The sequence below is a fragment of the Arabidopsis lyrata genome (genome assembly GCF_000004255.2).
Source record: "Arabidopsis lyrata subsp. lyrata unplaced genomic scaffold ARALYscaffold_6, whole genome shotgun sequence".
Classification (NCBI taxonomy): Eukaryota; Viridiplantae; Streptophyta; class Magnoliopsida; order Brassicales; family Brassicaceae; genus Arabidopsis; species Arabidopsis lyrata.
Window position 1 is genome coordinate 4,111,608 of NW_003302550.1, and position 16,412 is coordinate 4,128,019.

At 36.8% G+C, this 16,412-nt stretch overlaps 7 protein-coding genes across 11 annotated transcripts; 3 read left to right on the top strand and 4 right to left on the bottom strand.

Moving 5' to 3' along the window:
* Window positions 1-339: 339 nt before the first annotated feature.
* On the top strand, window positions 340-1,640 carry LOC9309518 (alpha-hydroxynitrile lyase). The gene is made up of 3 exons (XM_021023459.1): window positions 340-846; window positions 955-1,086; window positions 1,262-1,640. Exons 1-3 carry the CDS (start codon window positions 484-486, stop codon window positions 1,541-1,543), a joined length of 777 nt encoding a protein of 258 aa, XP_020879118.1. The 5' UTR covers window positions 340-483; the 3' UTR covers window positions 1,544-1,640.
* Window positions 1,641-2,277: 637 nt separating this feature from the next.
* Window positions 2,278-3,244, bottom strand: LOC9307486 (EPIDERMAL PATTERNING FACTOR-like protein 1). Its single transcript, XM_002873404.2, has 2 exons — window positions 2,810-3,244; window positions 2,278-2,710 (listed from the first exon to the last, which is right to left on the bottom strand). Exons 1-2 carry the CDS (start codon window positions 2,909-2,911, stop codon window positions 2,456-2,458), a joined length of 357 nt encoding a protein of 118 aa, XP_002873450.1. The 5' UTR covers window positions 2,912-3,244; the 3' UTR covers window positions 2,278-2,455.
* A 1,675-nt stretch (window positions 3,245-4,919) lies between these two features.
* LOC9309519 lies at window positions 4,920-7,748 on the bottom strand. Of its 3 annotated transcripts, none has more exons than XM_021023845.1 (14): window positions 7,561-7,748; window positions 7,412-7,477; window positions 7,241-7,322; window positions 6,952-7,085; window positions 6,685-6,786; window positions 6,500-6,556; window positions 6,321-6,424; window positions 6,144-6,225; window positions 5,976-6,068; window positions 5,775-5,839; window positions 5,674-5,686; window positions 5,519-5,599; window positions 5,334-5,442; window positions 4,920-5,257 (listed from the first exon to the last, which is right to left on the bottom strand). In XM_021023845.1, the coding sequence occupies exons 1-14, from the start codon at window positions 7,693-7,695 to the stop codon at window positions 5,157-5,159; spliced, it is 1,224 nt and encodes a 407-aa protein (XP_020879504.1). In that variant the 5' UTR covers window positions 7,696-7,748; the 3' UTR covers window positions 4,920-5,156. The 3 variants fall into 3 exon arrangements, with proteins under 3 accessions (XP_020879504.1, XP_020879503.1, XP_020879505.1); XM_021023844.1 differs by having other exon boundaries at window positions 6,952-7,088; XM_021023846.1 differs by lacking the exon at window positions 7,561-7,748 and having other exon boundaries at window positions 7,241-7,315; window positions 7,412-7,470.
* Window positions 7,749-7,982: 234 nt separating this feature from the next.
* Window positions 7,983-9,187, top strand: LOC9309520 (F-box protein At5g10340). The gene has a single exon (XM_002871370.2). The coding sequence runs from the start codon at window positions 8,013-8,015 to the stop codon at window positions 9,147-9,149; it is 1,137 nt and encodes a 378-aa protein (XP_002871416.1). The 5' UTR covers window positions 7,983-8,012; the 3' UTR covers window positions 9,150-9,187.
* A 207-nt stretch (window positions 9,188-9,394) lies between these two features.
* LOC9307487 (polyadenylate-binding protein 3) lies at window positions 9,395-11,807 on the bottom strand. 3 transcript variants are annotated; one of them, XM_021022915.1, is made up of 7 exons: window positions 11,431-11,448; window positions 11,199-11,269; window positions 10,429-10,844; window positions 10,237-10,307; window positions 9,949-10,140; window positions 9,740-9,867; window positions 9,395-9,658 (listed from the first exon to the last, which is right to left on the bottom strand). In XM_021022915.1, the coding sequence occupies exons 3-7, from the start codon at window positions 10,523-10,525 to the stop codon at window positions 9,610-9,612; spliced, it is 537 nt and encodes a 178-aa protein (XP_020878574.1). In that variant the 5' UTR covers window positions 10,526-10,844; window positions 11,199-11,269; window positions 11,431-11,448; the 3' UTR covers window positions 9,395-9,609. The 3 variants fall into 3 exon arrangements, with proteins under 3 accessions (XP_020878574.1, XP_020878573.1, XP_020878575.1); XM_021022914.1 differs by lacking the exons at window positions 10,237-10,307; window positions 10,429-10,844 and adding an exon at window positions 11,625-11,807 and having other exon boundaries at window positions 11,431-11,533; XM_021022916.1 differs by lacking the exon at window positions 10,237-10,307.
* Window positions 11,808-13,482: 1,675 nt separating this feature from the next.
* Window positions 13,483-14,519, top strand: LOC9309521 (ras-related protein RABA4a). Its single transcript, XM_002871371.2, has 2 exons — window positions 13,483-13,814; window positions 13,971-14,519. Exons 1-2 carry the CDS (start codon window positions 13,582-13,584, stop codon window positions 14,416-14,418), a joined length of 681 nt encoding a protein of 226 aa, XP_002871417.1. The 5' UTR covers window positions 13,483-13,581; the 3' UTR covers window positions 14,419-14,519.
* Window positions 14,520-14,582: 63 nt separating this feature from the next.
* Window positions 14,583-16,361, bottom strand: LOC9307488 (40S ribosomal protein S6-2). The gene is made up of 6 exons (XM_021022260.1): window positions 16,248-16,361; window positions 16,094-16,158; window positions 15,701-15,758; window positions 15,500-15,608; window positions 15,123-15,395; window positions 14,583-15,034 (listed from the first exon to the last, which is right to left on the bottom strand). The coding sequence occupies exons 1-6, from the start codon at window positions 16,251-16,253 to the stop codon at window positions 14,796-14,798; spliced, it is 750 nt and encodes a 249-aa protein (XP_020877919.1). The 5' UTR covers window positions 16,254-16,361; the 3' UTR covers window positions 14,583-14,795.
* Between the last annotated feature and the right edge of the window lie 51 nt (window positions 16,362-16,412).

The window sequence follows — 16,412 nt, forward strand, 5'->3', positions numbered from 1 at the left end:
CAATAAAAGAGAGTCACAGTGTTTGACGGCCCATGGGCCGGTAAAAGTCTCGGTTATACTCAAAGAAGGAAGCTTCTTTATTCTCAAATCAATATGGAGATTAGGTCGGTGACGGGTAAACAATGCAACATGTGTTAACAGGCACGTGTTTATGGTGTTCAGTTGGTTCCCTTGAGCCTTTTTACGTCCATCTAATCCGTCGATGTCAAATTTTACATGTGGTACTCACTCACTACTCCGTTATTAGATTGGAACAGTAACTTGATGTATTTTTTAGTTAAATTCATACACCTCTTCTCTAATCTAAAAATCTATTTCTACCTCAATAAACTCGACACATGTCATAAAATAAGAAATTATTAAAAGCGTAACGCATATGAACCTTTATCCAACTATAAAATAATAACGTCATATCAAACCTTACCCCAGCCATTCTCAAACAAGCAAGAACCTTAACCAAAAAGAAAACGTCTACCGAGACTTATGGAGAGGAAACATCACTTCGTGTTAGTTCACAACGCTTATCATGGAGCCTGGATCTGGTACAAGCTCAAGCCCCTCCTTGAGTCCGCCGGCCACCGCGTTACTGCTGTCGAACTCGCCGCCTCCGGGATCGATCCACGACCAATCCAGGCCGTTGGAACCGTCGACGAATACTCCAAACCGTTGATCGAAACCCTCAAATCTCTTCCAGAGAACGAACAGGTGATTCTGGTTGGATTCAGCTTCGGCGGCATCAACATTGCTCTCGCCGCCGACATATTCCCGGCGAAGATTAAGGTTCTTGTGTTCCTCAACGCCTTCTTGCCCGACACAACCCATGTGCCTTCTCATGTTCTAGATAAGGTTTGCAATAAAATAACATAAATTATTTTGATACTTGTACTTTTGTATAATTTGACCTACTAGTCTAATACCATGCAAATAATTCTTGGTTTGGTTATGATATTAAAGTATATGGAGATGCCTGGAGGTTTGGGAGATTGTGAATTTTCATCTCATGAAACAAGAAATGGGACTATGAGTTTATTGAAGATGGGACCAAAATTCATGAAGGCTCGTCTTTACCAAAATTGTCCCATCGAGGTATTATTCCGACTAATCTCAATTTTTTTACGCAAGAACTACAAAATCTATATTCAAACTTTTTCTAAAGAAACAATATATATAAATAATATATGTGATAAAGTTTTCGAATATGAATCACGTATGAGATGATTATTAATTATTTGTAGTGTCTTGTTATATGATGGCTGTGAAGGATTACGAGCTGGCAAAGATGTTGCATAGGCAAGGGTCATTTTTCACAGAGGATCTATCAAAGAAAGAAAAGTTTAGCGAGGAAGGGTATGGTTCAGTGCAACGAGTTTACATAATGAGTAGTGAAGATAAAGCCATTCCCTGCGATTTCATTCGTTGGATGATCGACAATTTCAACGTCTCAAAAGTCTACGAGATCGACGGTGGAGATCACATGGTGATGCTCTCCAAACCCCAACAACTATTTGACTCTCTCTCTGCTATTGCCGCCGATTTTATGTAATAAACTAAAGTCCGTTTTACTCATCGTTAGTATGGGTTTAATAAAACAATCCCTTTTTCCCGGCAACTTTTATCAATAAAATAAAACTTATGACCTATCCTTTCGATATGTTTTATATTTGTGTAAAGCAACTCTAGTAAAAAGAATCACGCATAGTCGCATAGCAAAATCACCGTCAAAAAAATCAAATAGATTTTCTTTTGTGTGTCAATTAACAGTAAAGACAAAAAATGCACATAGTTCTGGTTAGACTCATAGTTATGTTATGTTATTGATTACTAAATTATTTTGAAGCTATAAAACAAAGAAGAAGAAAACTTAAACAAAGAAGAAGAAAACTTAGAAGTAGAGTAAATAATTGTACGAAGTTAAGCTTCACTCAGATAATGGGTCTACAGAAGATTCACGAGGAGACTCAAACAGTGACGTGTAGGACAGTGGAAGCAGGTGAGACAAAATTGATTAATCAATTTTCGGCAGTGTATTGTTCCATTCAAATCAAATCTAAATCCATTATTTTTTCCAAAATTAAATAAAAAATTTGTGAGAGTAACTGGTTATAATTACAGTTTAAGCTTAAATAGTTCTGTTCTGTCAGTAAAAAATAATAAAAAGCTGAAAAGCTGTTGAAAATAAATTGTGAACATGCAAACGTTAAGGAATCAATTCAATATAAAGATTTAATAAATTAAAGCAAAAAAGTGTTGAAAGAAATGAATTACGCAAGTAAGTAGTTACAGGGGACTATTTCTCTCAAACAAAATTTCAAAATAATCATGGAACTTTTTGATTATTTACACAAATTGAGCCGTACATTTACAAAGAATCCAAAGAACACCTCTGCTCCCACAAAAATCAATATTTTTAGAAACTTAAATAAAAAAAAAACAAAGAGAGAGATCAAACCATGAATTAAGGATTATAAAAGTGGCCATTGCAATGACATTTCCATCCCATAGGTTTGTAATTAGAGTACTGATCAAGAACGGTGGTTAGAGAAGAAGGAGGTCGTACGAAACCACCGGAAAACGGGTTAACTCGTGTGAACCGGGAGCGAGTTGGGAGAGTGGGTACTTGAATAGCCATGCAAGGATGGCAGTTGTTGCATCTGTTGTGGCAGCTTGGTGGTGTAGAACCTAATCTTGCTTTATCTTCAATCAAAGCCACCTGAAAATTATCAAAAGGAAGAAAAAACTTTAGATCAAGAAATGAGAAACATGATTTGATTAGGGGAATTGAGTTGAGAAAGATGGGTTTGTTGATTACTTGAGGAGAATTCGGAGGTTGGACAGGTTGAAGAAAGGATGAGACTTGTGGTGTGATGAGAACAATGAGAAGAAGAAGGGTTGATTTGTAAATAGCTAACATTTTGAGTTTGATTCAAGAATTACTACTATAGAGGAGGAGCTTCATGTGGGTCTATTGAAATTTCAAGAATTTGTTTGAAAAAGCAAAACAGAGAGAGAGATGATGAAGAAGTAGAAGAAGGTTTTTTGGATCAGAAGTGAAATGAGTGAGTTAAGGAGAGAGAGAGATAAGGGGAGAGAATGGGCAAAATGGTAAATTAGGGAAAAGAGGAGTGAAAGGAACAAGACAGAGTGGGGGAGACAGAATAGGAGGATACATATCAGAGAAGAGAAGTAGCCTTCTTTCTATGTGTCACTTCAATCTTTCTTCTCTTTCTCTCTTTTCCTTTCCTTTATTCTTTTCTCATTTCTTTTGGATATCTCTCTTTGCATTGTTCATTAGTTTTTTGTACATCTCCTATTGATTGATACAAAACATGCACTGTTTTGTAGTTTGAAGAATATATTGGAGTATATATATATAATAAACGGGATTAGAAATGAACAAATCCTCGAGACAAAATTTGGGTCAATGTTGGTTATTAGCTAGAACCAAGAAGAGCTTAGTGTTGACCAAGTTCGCATAGCAACATGTCGTCCATATTTATTCAACCAGTGATACCTTGCAACATGCTTAATACCAAAATATATCTTTGGACTTATATGCTTCTTTTTGGTATACTTACTTAAATGCTTTATGGTTCCAAACTCATTACTAATACTAGCTTTCTCAATAATCTAGATGTTGAATGGGAATGTTCAACGGTTAAAAGAGAGTTGAATAACATTTCACCGGTAAGTATCTATTTACTGACACATCAAATTGGGGTTTCCTTTTATCATCAGGAAATAGTAAACGAATAGGGAAATTTGGAGTTTCCTTTTTTCATCAGAAAATAGTAAGCTAATAGGGAAATGGGGTTTCTTTTATCAACCCATAATAGTAAGCGAATAGGGAAATTACTGAGAAGTAATAGTGTAAGTAAAAACCACAAGTTTGACTGAGATTTGTCTTTTGAACAAAATGAGAAAAGAGGTATGTAAATATTTACCAAGAGCAATAAATGAAGAAGAGGAAGAAGGATGCCACATTTTTATAATTTTGACTGCATTCAATTAATAACTTCAACAATCTTATGTTATTAAATGTGAACATCTGTCCCCTTAATATTTTAATACTAATAATCTGTGTCTCTTTCTGCTGCTGTTTTCCAACAATTTTCGCAGTATCGTTTTCTCCATAAACTTGTACATTTACTATTCGTATATCATTTACTTGTACTTTATGTGACATTTTTATCATTTTTAGAAAAAATTAGTTCTTCTTAAAGCAATGATTCTTTTCTCTCTTTTTTTTGGTTTGAATCAAAAGTACAGTACAAGTAACCACTCGAATGATTACTTTTTTTTTTTACATATTAGCTGAGTTTTCAATCGACATGATAATTAAAAGGACTAGATTTTGGAATGGTCCATGGACCAGTGATGATCATTAACTACTGTTCACACCAAATTTTAAAGGAGAATTTCGGTTACAATTTATTGCCATCGACTTTGGTATCACCTCTTAAAAATATAAAGTGTCAAACTTTGGTGCATCGAATCAATACTATTTATTTGAAATAAATGCGTAAATTTAAACAAGTGAAAAATTAAAAGAAGCCACAAACAAACAAGCTTTTTCTTTTTTTCTATTTTTCCTCAGGAAGAACTGAGAATATATCTAAACCCGTGAAATTTGGATCATCCTGTTTATTCATTTTGAAAACTCAAATATAAAATAAAATTGAAAAAGAGTTTGGAAAATAACAATACACGATTTTGACAAAAAAAATAAAATAATAACAATACACGAAAGAAAAGCCGTGAAACTAACGTTCCGTGGAATCGCGTGATCCGTTCAGTGACTATCTTTTTCCACGTTACCTGATTTGTCGCATTTCAATTTTTTTCTTACTAACATTATTCAAAGATAAAGAAATAAAATGAAGTCACAAACAAAAAAAAAAAGATCTTCAGAGAGAGAAGACTTTCACAGTAAGACAACTGAAATTATTATTGCATGATCCAATTCTAATAGTCAATGGCTTTTGTCTCCTTTGATACATAATAGGTCACAAAGTCTTCAAAGTATTTTTTCCTTTTAAACGGCTCAGATGTAACGAGAAAAGATCCTACGGTCAAAGAATGTTTGGTCACAAACTTACACCTATTCATGTCTCGGCCAAGGATACAAAAAAAATCCCGGTTTAATCCGGTATACAACCTTAACTAAATCCCGGTTTTATAGCAGCTCGGTATGCTTCTTCGTCGGAAATAACCGCCGGTATGTTCCATGTTCCCAGCGAATGACCAGAAATTTTCCCACCTGATAAATTTTCCCTTTTTCATTACGTAACCAAAAAAAATTACAGCGAATTTGATCCATGTTGTGATTTTGGTACCTTCTTTAGTAGCTTCTTCACATCTTCTTTGGTAATTTGAAGACAAATGTGGATCCAGAGATTTCATAATCTCTTCATACTTGTCTTCAGCTTCTGATATCCGCTTCGCCTGAAAAAAACAATGAGCTCTAAGATATTTTCAGAGAAACGTTGATTTGATTGTTGTATTAACGACGTTTCTTTACCAGTTCAGTGGGTGCATTCGATGAGCCGAATATTCCCACAAACATACGTAAAACATTGAAATTGTTCTCAAGAACATCGTCCTACAAGAAAACCATATCGAGATCATCAGTAAAGATCGTGATGACGTTAAGTGACTTCTTTGAGGGTATCTAACCTCGTAATCGAACCTGCAAAAGTAAAGTTGAAAACCACTCAGATTCTGAAAGATTCAAACTTTTTGTGTTTATGGTAGATGGAGAGGTAAAAGAAGCATACAGATCATCCGCTACTTCAACCAGGAACTCTGAAATTGACAAGAAGTCCATATGCAACTCATTCACCTTTTCCAAAGTTCCAAATAAAGAAGAGAAGACATATATATTAAATACAATTTTCAATCTATTATGCATCAGATACTAGAAGTGGATTGAATATGACTTCACATAAAGAAGAAAACAAAGCACGTGAATGTACTACCTCTTCTTCTCTCAACTTGTATAGTAGAAGATTCAACACCCTGTAATCAAAGGACTTCAAACGAATTGCTCTCATCACATCTTCGAGACAGAGCTACAAAGATATAGATGAAACAGTGAGCAAAATTAAACAGCACATTGTTTAACAACAACAAACTGCACTAGTCACCTTATTTTTGTTTGAAAGAGCATGACATAGCTTTCTTTCTAACGCCCAATACTCTTCACCCGACTTAAACTCTTGTTGTATTCTAACCCATGCAACAAATTAACAACAACCAGTGTATATGTTTGTCCCTTTCCTGATAAAAACAGTAAGAAAAATAAAGTTATAGCAAGAAAATACCTTTGTGTCAAAAGGCCCTCACGTTCAAGCAGATCTCCAAGCAGCTTCAATGGATCAGTTTCAAACAAAACTCGTGATTCAGCATTCCATCCATGACTTGAATACTGCATCTCAAACCATTAGCTTGTACACTGAATTGGTGATTCTCATACTCCTAAATATTACACATGCCATCTTACAATGACTTGGGATCCACGAGCTGATTCACTGACTATCTTCTCATTAAGAGCATCCATCTACAGAAACAAAAGACCTACATTTCTTAGATTCAGGTTACATTGTCATTGTTGCAGCGCACATTAACTTAACAAAGAAAATCTTATAGACATGAGGGAGAAAACAACAGAAATACAAAAACTATTACCTGATATATGTAACTCTCTGTGAATGAAAGCACTGGTAAATATCTGAATATTGACTGCGGTTCGTTAATATCCAACCGATGGAACATGAAATAAGACCTGGACTGCAACAGGATATGGACAGTTACTAACATCAGCAAATTCAGAAATCATGAGAGATAACACTTGCATAACTCAATAAACAAGATCACTCTTCCCTAATCAATGATTAACTAACTCAACCAGTCAAGACAGTGAATAGCAATGCATTTGCAAGAGGAAAAACATACGAAATCCTCAAGTGTAGAGTTTGCTCTTTTCATTGCATCTAGCCCGACCATTGCCACAACTTCTTGGTTCTTCTGTGACATGAAAGGATCAACATTGCCCATGACACTCCTCTTCACACAACTCTTTGCAGACTCTGCTGCATAAAAATTGAACGATCACGCACAGTTATACATTAAGAATACTCAGAATTAATCGAAGCTGCAGAGGAACTACATGTGTTTGGGACATCATTATCTCACAAGAATGAACTTTTAAAGCCGCTCAGATAGTGTATACAGAGAGTAGAACCTGAAATTGTGTTAACTGGTGTAGTAGCTTCATCATCTAGCTCAAGTGAACTCGATATCTTTTCCAGAAAAGGTCCTGAGATCTAAGGTAATGAAACAAGACACATTGAAAGAAGGGTATGTATAATCTAAGGCTCATTGAAAACTAGTTAAAGAATCTAGCTTTACTTACTTTCGGTAAAAACTCAGAGACTAGACCCAGTTTCGATTCTAAATCGAGTTCGCCGCATGGTTGTACCTTGAAATAAGAGTCAAATTTAGATTTTTTCCCGATTGTCCAAAACTGAAAAAATCGAAAAACCTAAACTTTATTATGGTTACCAGGAGAAGGACGAGATTGGAGATGAAGCGAGAAGAAGAAGCTGAATCGGAGGTTGAAGAAGAAGAAAGTAAACCGTGACAAGTGATCGATGATACAACACTCTGAAACTTCTCCAGTCTCTTTAGCTCTTCCATTTTCAAATAATGAAACTCTTAACATATTTTCTCACAAAAACGATTCGCACTTTATTTACTCGTCTTGAGCAAATCGTTGTTTTGTAACATTCAACTTTCAATAAAAAAAATCTAAATTGATTATCGTAATTATTTTTAGATTTACAGGAAATAAAATAACAACAAAAAGCCTTAAATTTTAGATATTCATATTTTTTTTTATTTTTTTTTTGTCCTTTTTTTTTTTGGAGTCCTAGTTGGAATGGGACTCAGATGACAAGTATGTATATATTTTGATCTCTTTCCTTCTCTTCATCATTGAAAGAAAGAGACAAAGCATGGAAGAGTTGTTACCGCACGATGTGATAGAGTTTCATATTCTGGAGAGGCTTGATGTAAAAACCCTCCTCAAGTTCAAGTCTGTATCTAAGCAATGGATATCTACTATCCAATCCCCTTGTTTCCAAGAACGACAGTTGATCCACCATCTTAGCCAATCACCAGGAGATCCACATGTGCTTTTGGTGTCCTTATCTGATCCTTCTGCTCGTCAACAAGATCCAAGCTTTGAAGCTCTGAGAACGTTGGAGGTGGGGTCATCATCAGCTTCTGTTCAGATCCCTACTCCTTGGGAGGACAAGTTATACGACGTTTGCAATACTAGCTGTGATGGTTTGATATGCCTCTACGATTTCTATGCTTTGCCCAGTATTGTCGTCAATCCCACCACTCGATGGCATCGAACTTTCCCTAAATGCAACTATCAACTAGTCGCTGCCGACAAGGGTGAGAGAGACGAGTGCTTTGAAGTCCCATACCCTACTCCTGGATTTGGCAAAGACAAAATCAGCGGCACATACAAGCCAGTTTGGTTGTATAATTCAGCTGAGTTAGGCCTAAACGACAAGGCTACTACTTGTGAAGTTTTTGATTTTGCCACCAACGCTTGGAGATACATTTTCCCTGCTTCCCCTCATCTGATTCTTCACACCCAATATCCTGTTTATGTAGATGGGTCACTTCATTGGTTCACTGCCTTGTCACACGAGGGCGAAACCATGGTTTTGTCTTTGGATCTTCACTCCGAAATTTTCCAAGTCATCTCTAAAGCTCCCTTTCTCAATGTCTCTGATGAATATAAGATCGTCATGTGCAACCTTGATGATCGTTTGTGCGTGTCCGAGGAAAAGTGGCCCAACCAAGTCATCTGGTCGTTGGATGATTCAGACCACAAGACATGGAAGCAAATATATTCCATAGATCTCATTATCACTTCTTCTTTGTTCGGGATTACCAGATTCGCATTCACACCACTAGCAGTTTTGGACAAGGACAAGTTATTGTTTTATGATCGTGAACACGGCAATGCATTCCTAACACATGATCCAGATACCAAATCTTATGATTTGCCTTACACATCTAAACGCTGGGCAAGAGTTGTTTGTTATTTCCCGAGTTTAATTTCTATTTTGTAGACTTGAATGATTATTTGTCCAAGCATTCTAGTTTCTGATTAATTTGCTCATTGGTTCTACTAATCTTTATGTTTGATTCCATGCTAGAGGCTTGTTTACGTAACATCCATCTTCTTATATGGTGTTGTTTCACAAAAGTCCGAATAATAGCTACGGTATGGCACCGAGGTTTTGATTTTTGGGTCATGGAGGATTCTTCGGTTTACTTATTTAGCCAGCTTTGGATGAAAGAAAGCAATAACAAAGATATAAACTGAAAGTAATATCGACCACATAAGGAAACAAAAGCTTATAATCTCATCCGTACATGACCGATTCAAAAGTAAGTTCAGGTGCATAAAAAGGCAAAGTCATATTCATAAATAAAGCTGGAAATATAGGCACGACCTCTATTCTCTAGGCATCATCTCTGTCATAGACTCATTATTCTTCTTTGGTTCTTATTCCAGTAGTACGGTTTCTATTGGTAAGGCATGTACCGCATTGGCCTTCTGAACCTAGGAGCTTTCCTGCGAGGCAATGCTGTGTGAGACGAAGAAGAGAACGCCATTTGTGATAACTGATGGTAAATATGCAGAATTTAAACTTACCCGTATCCATATGGGGAATAAAAATAAGGAGGCACAAAGGGTCTGCGAAAGCGGTATCCAATTGAAGGGTTGAAACGCCCAGGATGATACTGTTTCATTCCAGGAACATTGGTTCGCTTCGGCGAGACCTTAAATAAAAAACAAAAGAGAAGACTGAGATCAATGAACTGTCCATTTCCTTCAGTATTGGTTTTAGTACGAGAAGATACCTTCAGTTGACGACCATGTAGCTCTGATTCATTCAGTTGCAGAGCTTCTTGCACAGCTTCGACTTCTACAAACTCCACATAAGCAAATCCCTTTGGCTGTCCAAACTTGTCCATTAGAATGGTTACCCGGTTGACTGTTCCGCATGTTTGGAAATGTAGTTGCACTTCTTCAGGCGTACAGGCATAATCGACCTGCAGGGTGGAAAATGAGATGTTAGTATAACACAAGCATTCTTATTGCAGCTAAAACCATGACTCACTGAGCACATAACAGATAGGTATGTTAACCACTTCACTAAGGGAAGCCCAGTGACAAACTTGTGTGCTCAAAAGCAATCTTCTATGTCTAGCATTAGACCCTAAGATACGTATGGAACATAAACGCTATGAGATTCTTGATTTTAAGAGCGTCAGGCAAACATAAATGTTAATAGGCCAGCATCAAACTGCAACCTCTTGCGATCCGCAAAACAACCAAACCTGTATTAGCTCCAAGTATCCTTTCTGCAGAGCTTTGGGTCTTTGGTTGGAAAGCACCCAGCATCTTGGCATCTTGATTCAGCTCTTCAGAGACCATCTTCTCAAGGATTACAAAAATCCTTGCTTTCTAATCCCACCCAACTCACTCAGACTCCCTTTTTTTCCTCTCAATAAGTCCCTTTTTTTTTTCTCAAACTCATGCAATCTTTTTCTCCACATTTTTTCTGCTTCATCTTTTTTTTTTTTTCTTTTTTTTTTTTCAATTTTTTTTCCTTCTCTTTTCTTTTTACTTTCAACATTTTTTTATTATCATCAAATTGCACGACAAGAATTATTTCAACACTACAAGTCTACAACAAGGAAACTAGCACATAGAGGTCCCAGAGCTATTAAGAACTTCAGTTATGAGAACAACCCTGCGATTATATAGGACATAGAGGTCAAACTATGAAACTAGAGCTGCAAATCTTTCATAAGAGAAACAAAACTCAACACACTTCAGGTATAAATAAACGTACTAAAGATAACCAAACCAGAAAAACAATCAGACTTAACAACATTAAAGTTAGAGAAACCATCTTGATACTGATTCTGACAGTAATCTCAAGGGATAAAGAACAAAGCTAAGACACAATTGAAAGCAGTTCTTTTCTCAAAGCTAATCCACATTAAAGATTCGCAACAGATCAAAGCCGTTTAGATGAAACAATGATTCAAGCAAAAAGAAAACACAGAACAGAGACAATGAAGTAAAAAGTAAGCGTACTTACATTGCCAACATAAACTGATCGAGCATCCACCTCCTCCTTTCCTTCTTGATTTGCAGCCATAGTGGCAGGATCTGAAACAATATTGCAAAGAAAAAGCCAAAAACAGAAGTTCAATTTCCTAAAAGTCATCTAGATAATCAACAGATTCCAACGAGTATGTCGAATTCAAAGATAGTCTCGAGCAAACGTATTCAACACATGATCAAAAAAAGAAACGAAAGAGCCACAAAACCTTGAGTAGCTCCCATTTCTTTTTCGACTTTTGCTTGCATCTCGCGTAGCGCAGCAGCTTCTTCCTCCATCTCCTTCAATCTCTTCTTCATCTCAGCAAGCTCCTGATTCCAACGAAATCAAAACACCAAAAATCAAACAGATGTATACACACGAAATACAATATCAAATCGAGCGAAACAAAAAGAAGCAGACCGTAACGGCGTCATCATCGCCGGCAGACATATCGATATCCGGATCGGGAACATCCGTCTCTTCGACTTCAGGGATTTCTCCGCCGTAAACCTCGTGCTCTTCTTCCTCCATTTTGTTTCCACTCGTCGTCGCTCAAACAAACGAATAAAGCTTCGCTTTGGTGAATGAAAACGACTTGCACACTTTTCTGACCATCCAGAATTCCAGATAGGTCGATTGCAACAACGACTTCGTCTCGTTATGGGCCTCGGTAACTAAGCCCATTATCATCATCACACTTAACTGAGTCAGAAAGTTTTGATTTTTCTTTAAAACTCGGCCCATCATAGGCCCCCAAAAATATGGAAGAAACAGGCTTGTGAATAATTTATCAAATTATAGCATGAATCAAATTAAATTTATGGACCAAATTAACTTAATGAGGAGTGTGAACAAATACTGCATATCAGATTTAGTTCATATCGTAGACCAAATCATCATACACATATAACATATTATCCAAAAAAATATGATACAGTTTAATCCAAATTATTCGAAAAGTATGATAAAGAATGACTTTTCTCAAATTATTGTGGATATATATAACCATTTGTTAAATGAACAAATTTTAAGTGTAGTTGAGCAAATTTAAGTTTTCTCTAAACCAAAATTTAACGGTGTTTTCATGGTCAAGAAATTAAATTAGGGGTTAGAAGTTGTACACATATTTGATGGATGTGTCGTAAATTAGGGGTTAGAAGTTGTACACATATTTGATGGATGTGTCGTCTTTGCTGTTTTACAAACTACTTTAGGGATCTTGTTAGTTTTTTTATATTGATCTCATGGTTAAGCCTAATTTTCTTTTTATTCTTCAGTTTTCATTTGCATAGGCTGTGACCATTGGGCATAAGTTAATATTTAACTCTTTCAACGCCTCACCTTTTTAAATCTCCCATAAAAGAGAGTTTCGTCTTCTATACTTGCACCCGTCTCTTTCCGTCAAGAACACGATCAAGATACTAATCTAATGGTAGTGCCTTTCTTCATTCTAACTTAGGTTTTATGTCGGAATTTTCATGTGGCGATTGTTGGCATGTCCTATTTCATTGGGTTATTTAAATTCGATGGAAAATTAATTTGGGAATTTTGTTACAGAGTTTTTTTATTTTTTATTTTTTTTTAGGTTTTTAATCTGGAGAATTTTTGTTCTTATTATACGCTTTATAGGTTTATGCGGTTTGGGTTTTGTAAAAGAAGCGGTCTTTGTTTAGATTTTTTTCTTCATGAATTTGATTTTGAAAATTCTTGAATCTAATCCATCAATTCTTAGTATAGGGTTTTGATTCTCGATTATGGACTCAGTTCATGTATATCAAAAATTTTGTTTAGAATTTTGGTGAAGATTAGTATATGTGTACTGAGGAAGCACACATCTCATATTGGTTTAGAATTAAACAATTACGAAACTTTTTGTTGATATACAATTTTTTTTCCTAACATGTTATACGATCTATATATTGGCAAACTATATATGCCTATTTCGTGACTTTCTCTGTTTATTTTAGTACAATTTGTTGTAGGTTTCTGAGTGTGATCTTAATTAGTGATCACAACATTATGTCATTGTCCATTTACAGCTAGTCAATCACTTTTTAATTTTATTTTAATAAAAAGTGTTTTCATAGTATATGGTTACTGCAAAATAAATAAGGTAACCAACATTATGAAATTTTAAATCCAAAATTATGTTGGGCTTATGTTCTCCACTTATGTTCCTTCTTTTGGGCTTTGACTTTAGGTTGCGTTTGAGCCCATTCAATTTAATTTAGATTAGGCCCTCGTAATTTGTTTGAATTTACATTATTAGTATCACTGGAAAACATGCGTCGGACACGTAAGCATCGTCAAAGACTCTTCTTCTTCCATTTTTTTACTTCACCATTGTTGGAAACAGAGGATTTCATTTTCGGCGAAGATGGCGAGTGGAGGAGGATACGGAGACCCGTCGCAGAAGATTGACTACGTCTTCAAGCTGGTGTTGATCGGAGACTCTGGAGTAGGCAAATCGCAGATACTGTCTCGGTACGCGAGAAACGAGTTCAGCTTAGATTCCAAAGCTACCATCGGCGTCGAATTTCAAACTCGAACACTTGTTATCGACCATAAGAGTGTCAAAGCTCAGATCTGGGACACCGCCGGCCAAGAACGGTAATCTCAATCTTCCTGAAATTGCTTTTCGCTTTCCTTTTACAACAGTTGGATCCGCCGCTTTTTCGAACTTAGATCTCATAGATTCGAAGTTACCAAATTCTAATTATTCATGTCGCTTTGTGTGCGAAGTTGATGAAAAACGGTGTCGTATAGGTATAGAGCGGTGACGAGTGCGTATTACAGAGGAGCGGTTGGGGCGATGCTGGTTTACGACGTGACTAGACGTCAAACATTTGATCATATCCCACGGTGGCTTGAAGAATTGCGAAATAACGCAGACAAGAACATTGTGATTATACTCGTTGGGAATAAGTCTGATCTTGAAGATCAACGAGCGATATCGATGGAAGATGCTAAGGACTTCGCGGAGAAAGAAGGTCTTTTCTTCTTGGAGACATCAGCTCTAAACGCAGTCAACGTGGAGAGTGCTTTCTCCACTGTTTTGACTGAGATTTTCAACATTGTCAACAAGAAAAGTCTTGTTGCTGGTGAAGGAGAAGGTAATGGTGATCCTGGATCGCTTGCTGGTAAGAAGATTGATATTGTTCCAGGTCCAGGTCAGGTGATTCCAACGAAGAATAAATTGTGTTGTAACACTTAGAAGTAAAGTAACCAATTCAATTCTTCAATCTTCTTTTTTCTTGTATCCGCATTTCTCACGTTATAACCTAATCAAAGCCCTTTTTGTGTTGGGTTTTTATATTAGAAGAGCTTAAACTACACTGAGATGAGAGATCAGTTTAAAGATTGAATACCTCGAGTAAGTTTTTAACAACAAACGGGGTAATAAATAAGATCGAAATATAGCAAACAAGTACTAAAGAGGTTCAAAAGTTTGATATAATAAAAGGCTTGAAAAGTTGACACAAAGCAGAAACCAAAAATAGCGTTCAAAATGGCGTTATCATCTCTGTGGAGCAACTTAAATACGACCAGAAACAAACTAGAGAGAAAGAAATCTCTTAATCTTGGGGCAGTTTAAGCAGAAACGGGTTTGGCAGGAGCAGAAGAGAGTCTAGACCTCTTCTTGGCCAAACTTTCACTACGGCGATCACGCTGCTCCTTAAGTCTAGAGGCAAGAAGCTTCTGGTACTCAGCTGCATCAGAGTTAGCCTTGGCGATTCTCTTCTTCTTGTCAGCAATTCTAGCTCTCTTCCTCTGGAGAGTCAATGGAGTCACAAGCCTCTGGATCTTAGGAGCCTTGCCAACCTTCTTGCCTGCACAAGGAAGAAACAGATTTTAGTAAATCTTCAATCATATTACCACTTTTCAATTACCTCTTTAAGAGAATCTGATTTTTATTACCCTTCTTGTTTGTGAAGGTACGGCGGTAAGTGTTGACATACTTCCTGACATCATCCTCCTTTCCAAGGTTAAACAACTTGCGGATCTTTGATGCCCTCTTGGGACCTCTCATTCTTGGCTTCTCAGTGTCGGTAAGCCCGGGAAGATCGCTTTCACCCTTCTTCACAATGACCAAGTTAAGGACAGAGAGGTCAGGGCTCACAATGCAACCACGAACAGACTTTCTTCTCCTCTCTCCAGTCCTCCTTCCGTGTCCTCTGAAACAAGGAGTACCTAATCACACAAACCAGATTACATAAATCAATAACAAAGACGATTAATGGAAAAGAGAAACTAATGAAGCTGTATAAGTTGATCAATGAGGTGGAATCAAGTACCTCTGTGAAGTAAAAGGCGGACACGCCCAGGAGTCAGAACACCCTGTTTCATTGGGAAACCTTGCTTGTCACAACCTCCCATGATCTTGAATACGTAACCCTTGAATTCCTGCAAGTAGTTCAAACACACACAATATCATTCACAATACTGAAAACACTAGTGATAACCAAAACACACTGAACATGTAGAAGAAAATGCACCTCGCCCAAAGCATCTCCGCTAACTTCCTGAGAGAGCCTCTTGTCGAAAAAGGCACGGCTGCAAATAAACAAACAAACGAAAATGAAACTCAATAACTTTACCCAAATCCACTAAAATTCAGCTATGTTGTTGATTTTCTAGATTCAGAACTGATTAGAGAATATCAGAGATTCCAGTAACCTAGTTTTGCATCAGATTTTAGCAGTGAATTAGTAACTATCCTACGATTCTAAGGTTTGGATCCAAAGAATTTTACTAACTCCATAGCAGATATTTCACACTGTACACTCAATAAGCCAAATGTAAACAATAGATGAGCAAATCCTAAACCTACAACGAATCACAAATCTAAAACAAAATGAAGACAATGCGATTAAAAGAAAAGATCTTACAGTTTTTGGTCGTCATCGATCTCGAGCTTCTTTTGGCACCCGGTGGTCGGGTTGGCGATGTTGAACTGGGACACAAACAAAATCGAATGAATCAAACGAAATAACACAGTGATAAACCACCAGATAATCGATGAGAAGAGAAATATGGAGCTACCTTCATCGTCTCCGATAGACACTGCTGCTACAACAGCCTGCGACAGAAGATTGAAGATATAAAATGATCTCGGCGCGGCTTAGCTCTAGGGTTTTTGCGAGAAAGATGAAAGGAGCAACTTATAAGGAGAACCAATAAACAGGTAGGGTTAATTGAAGTGGGCCT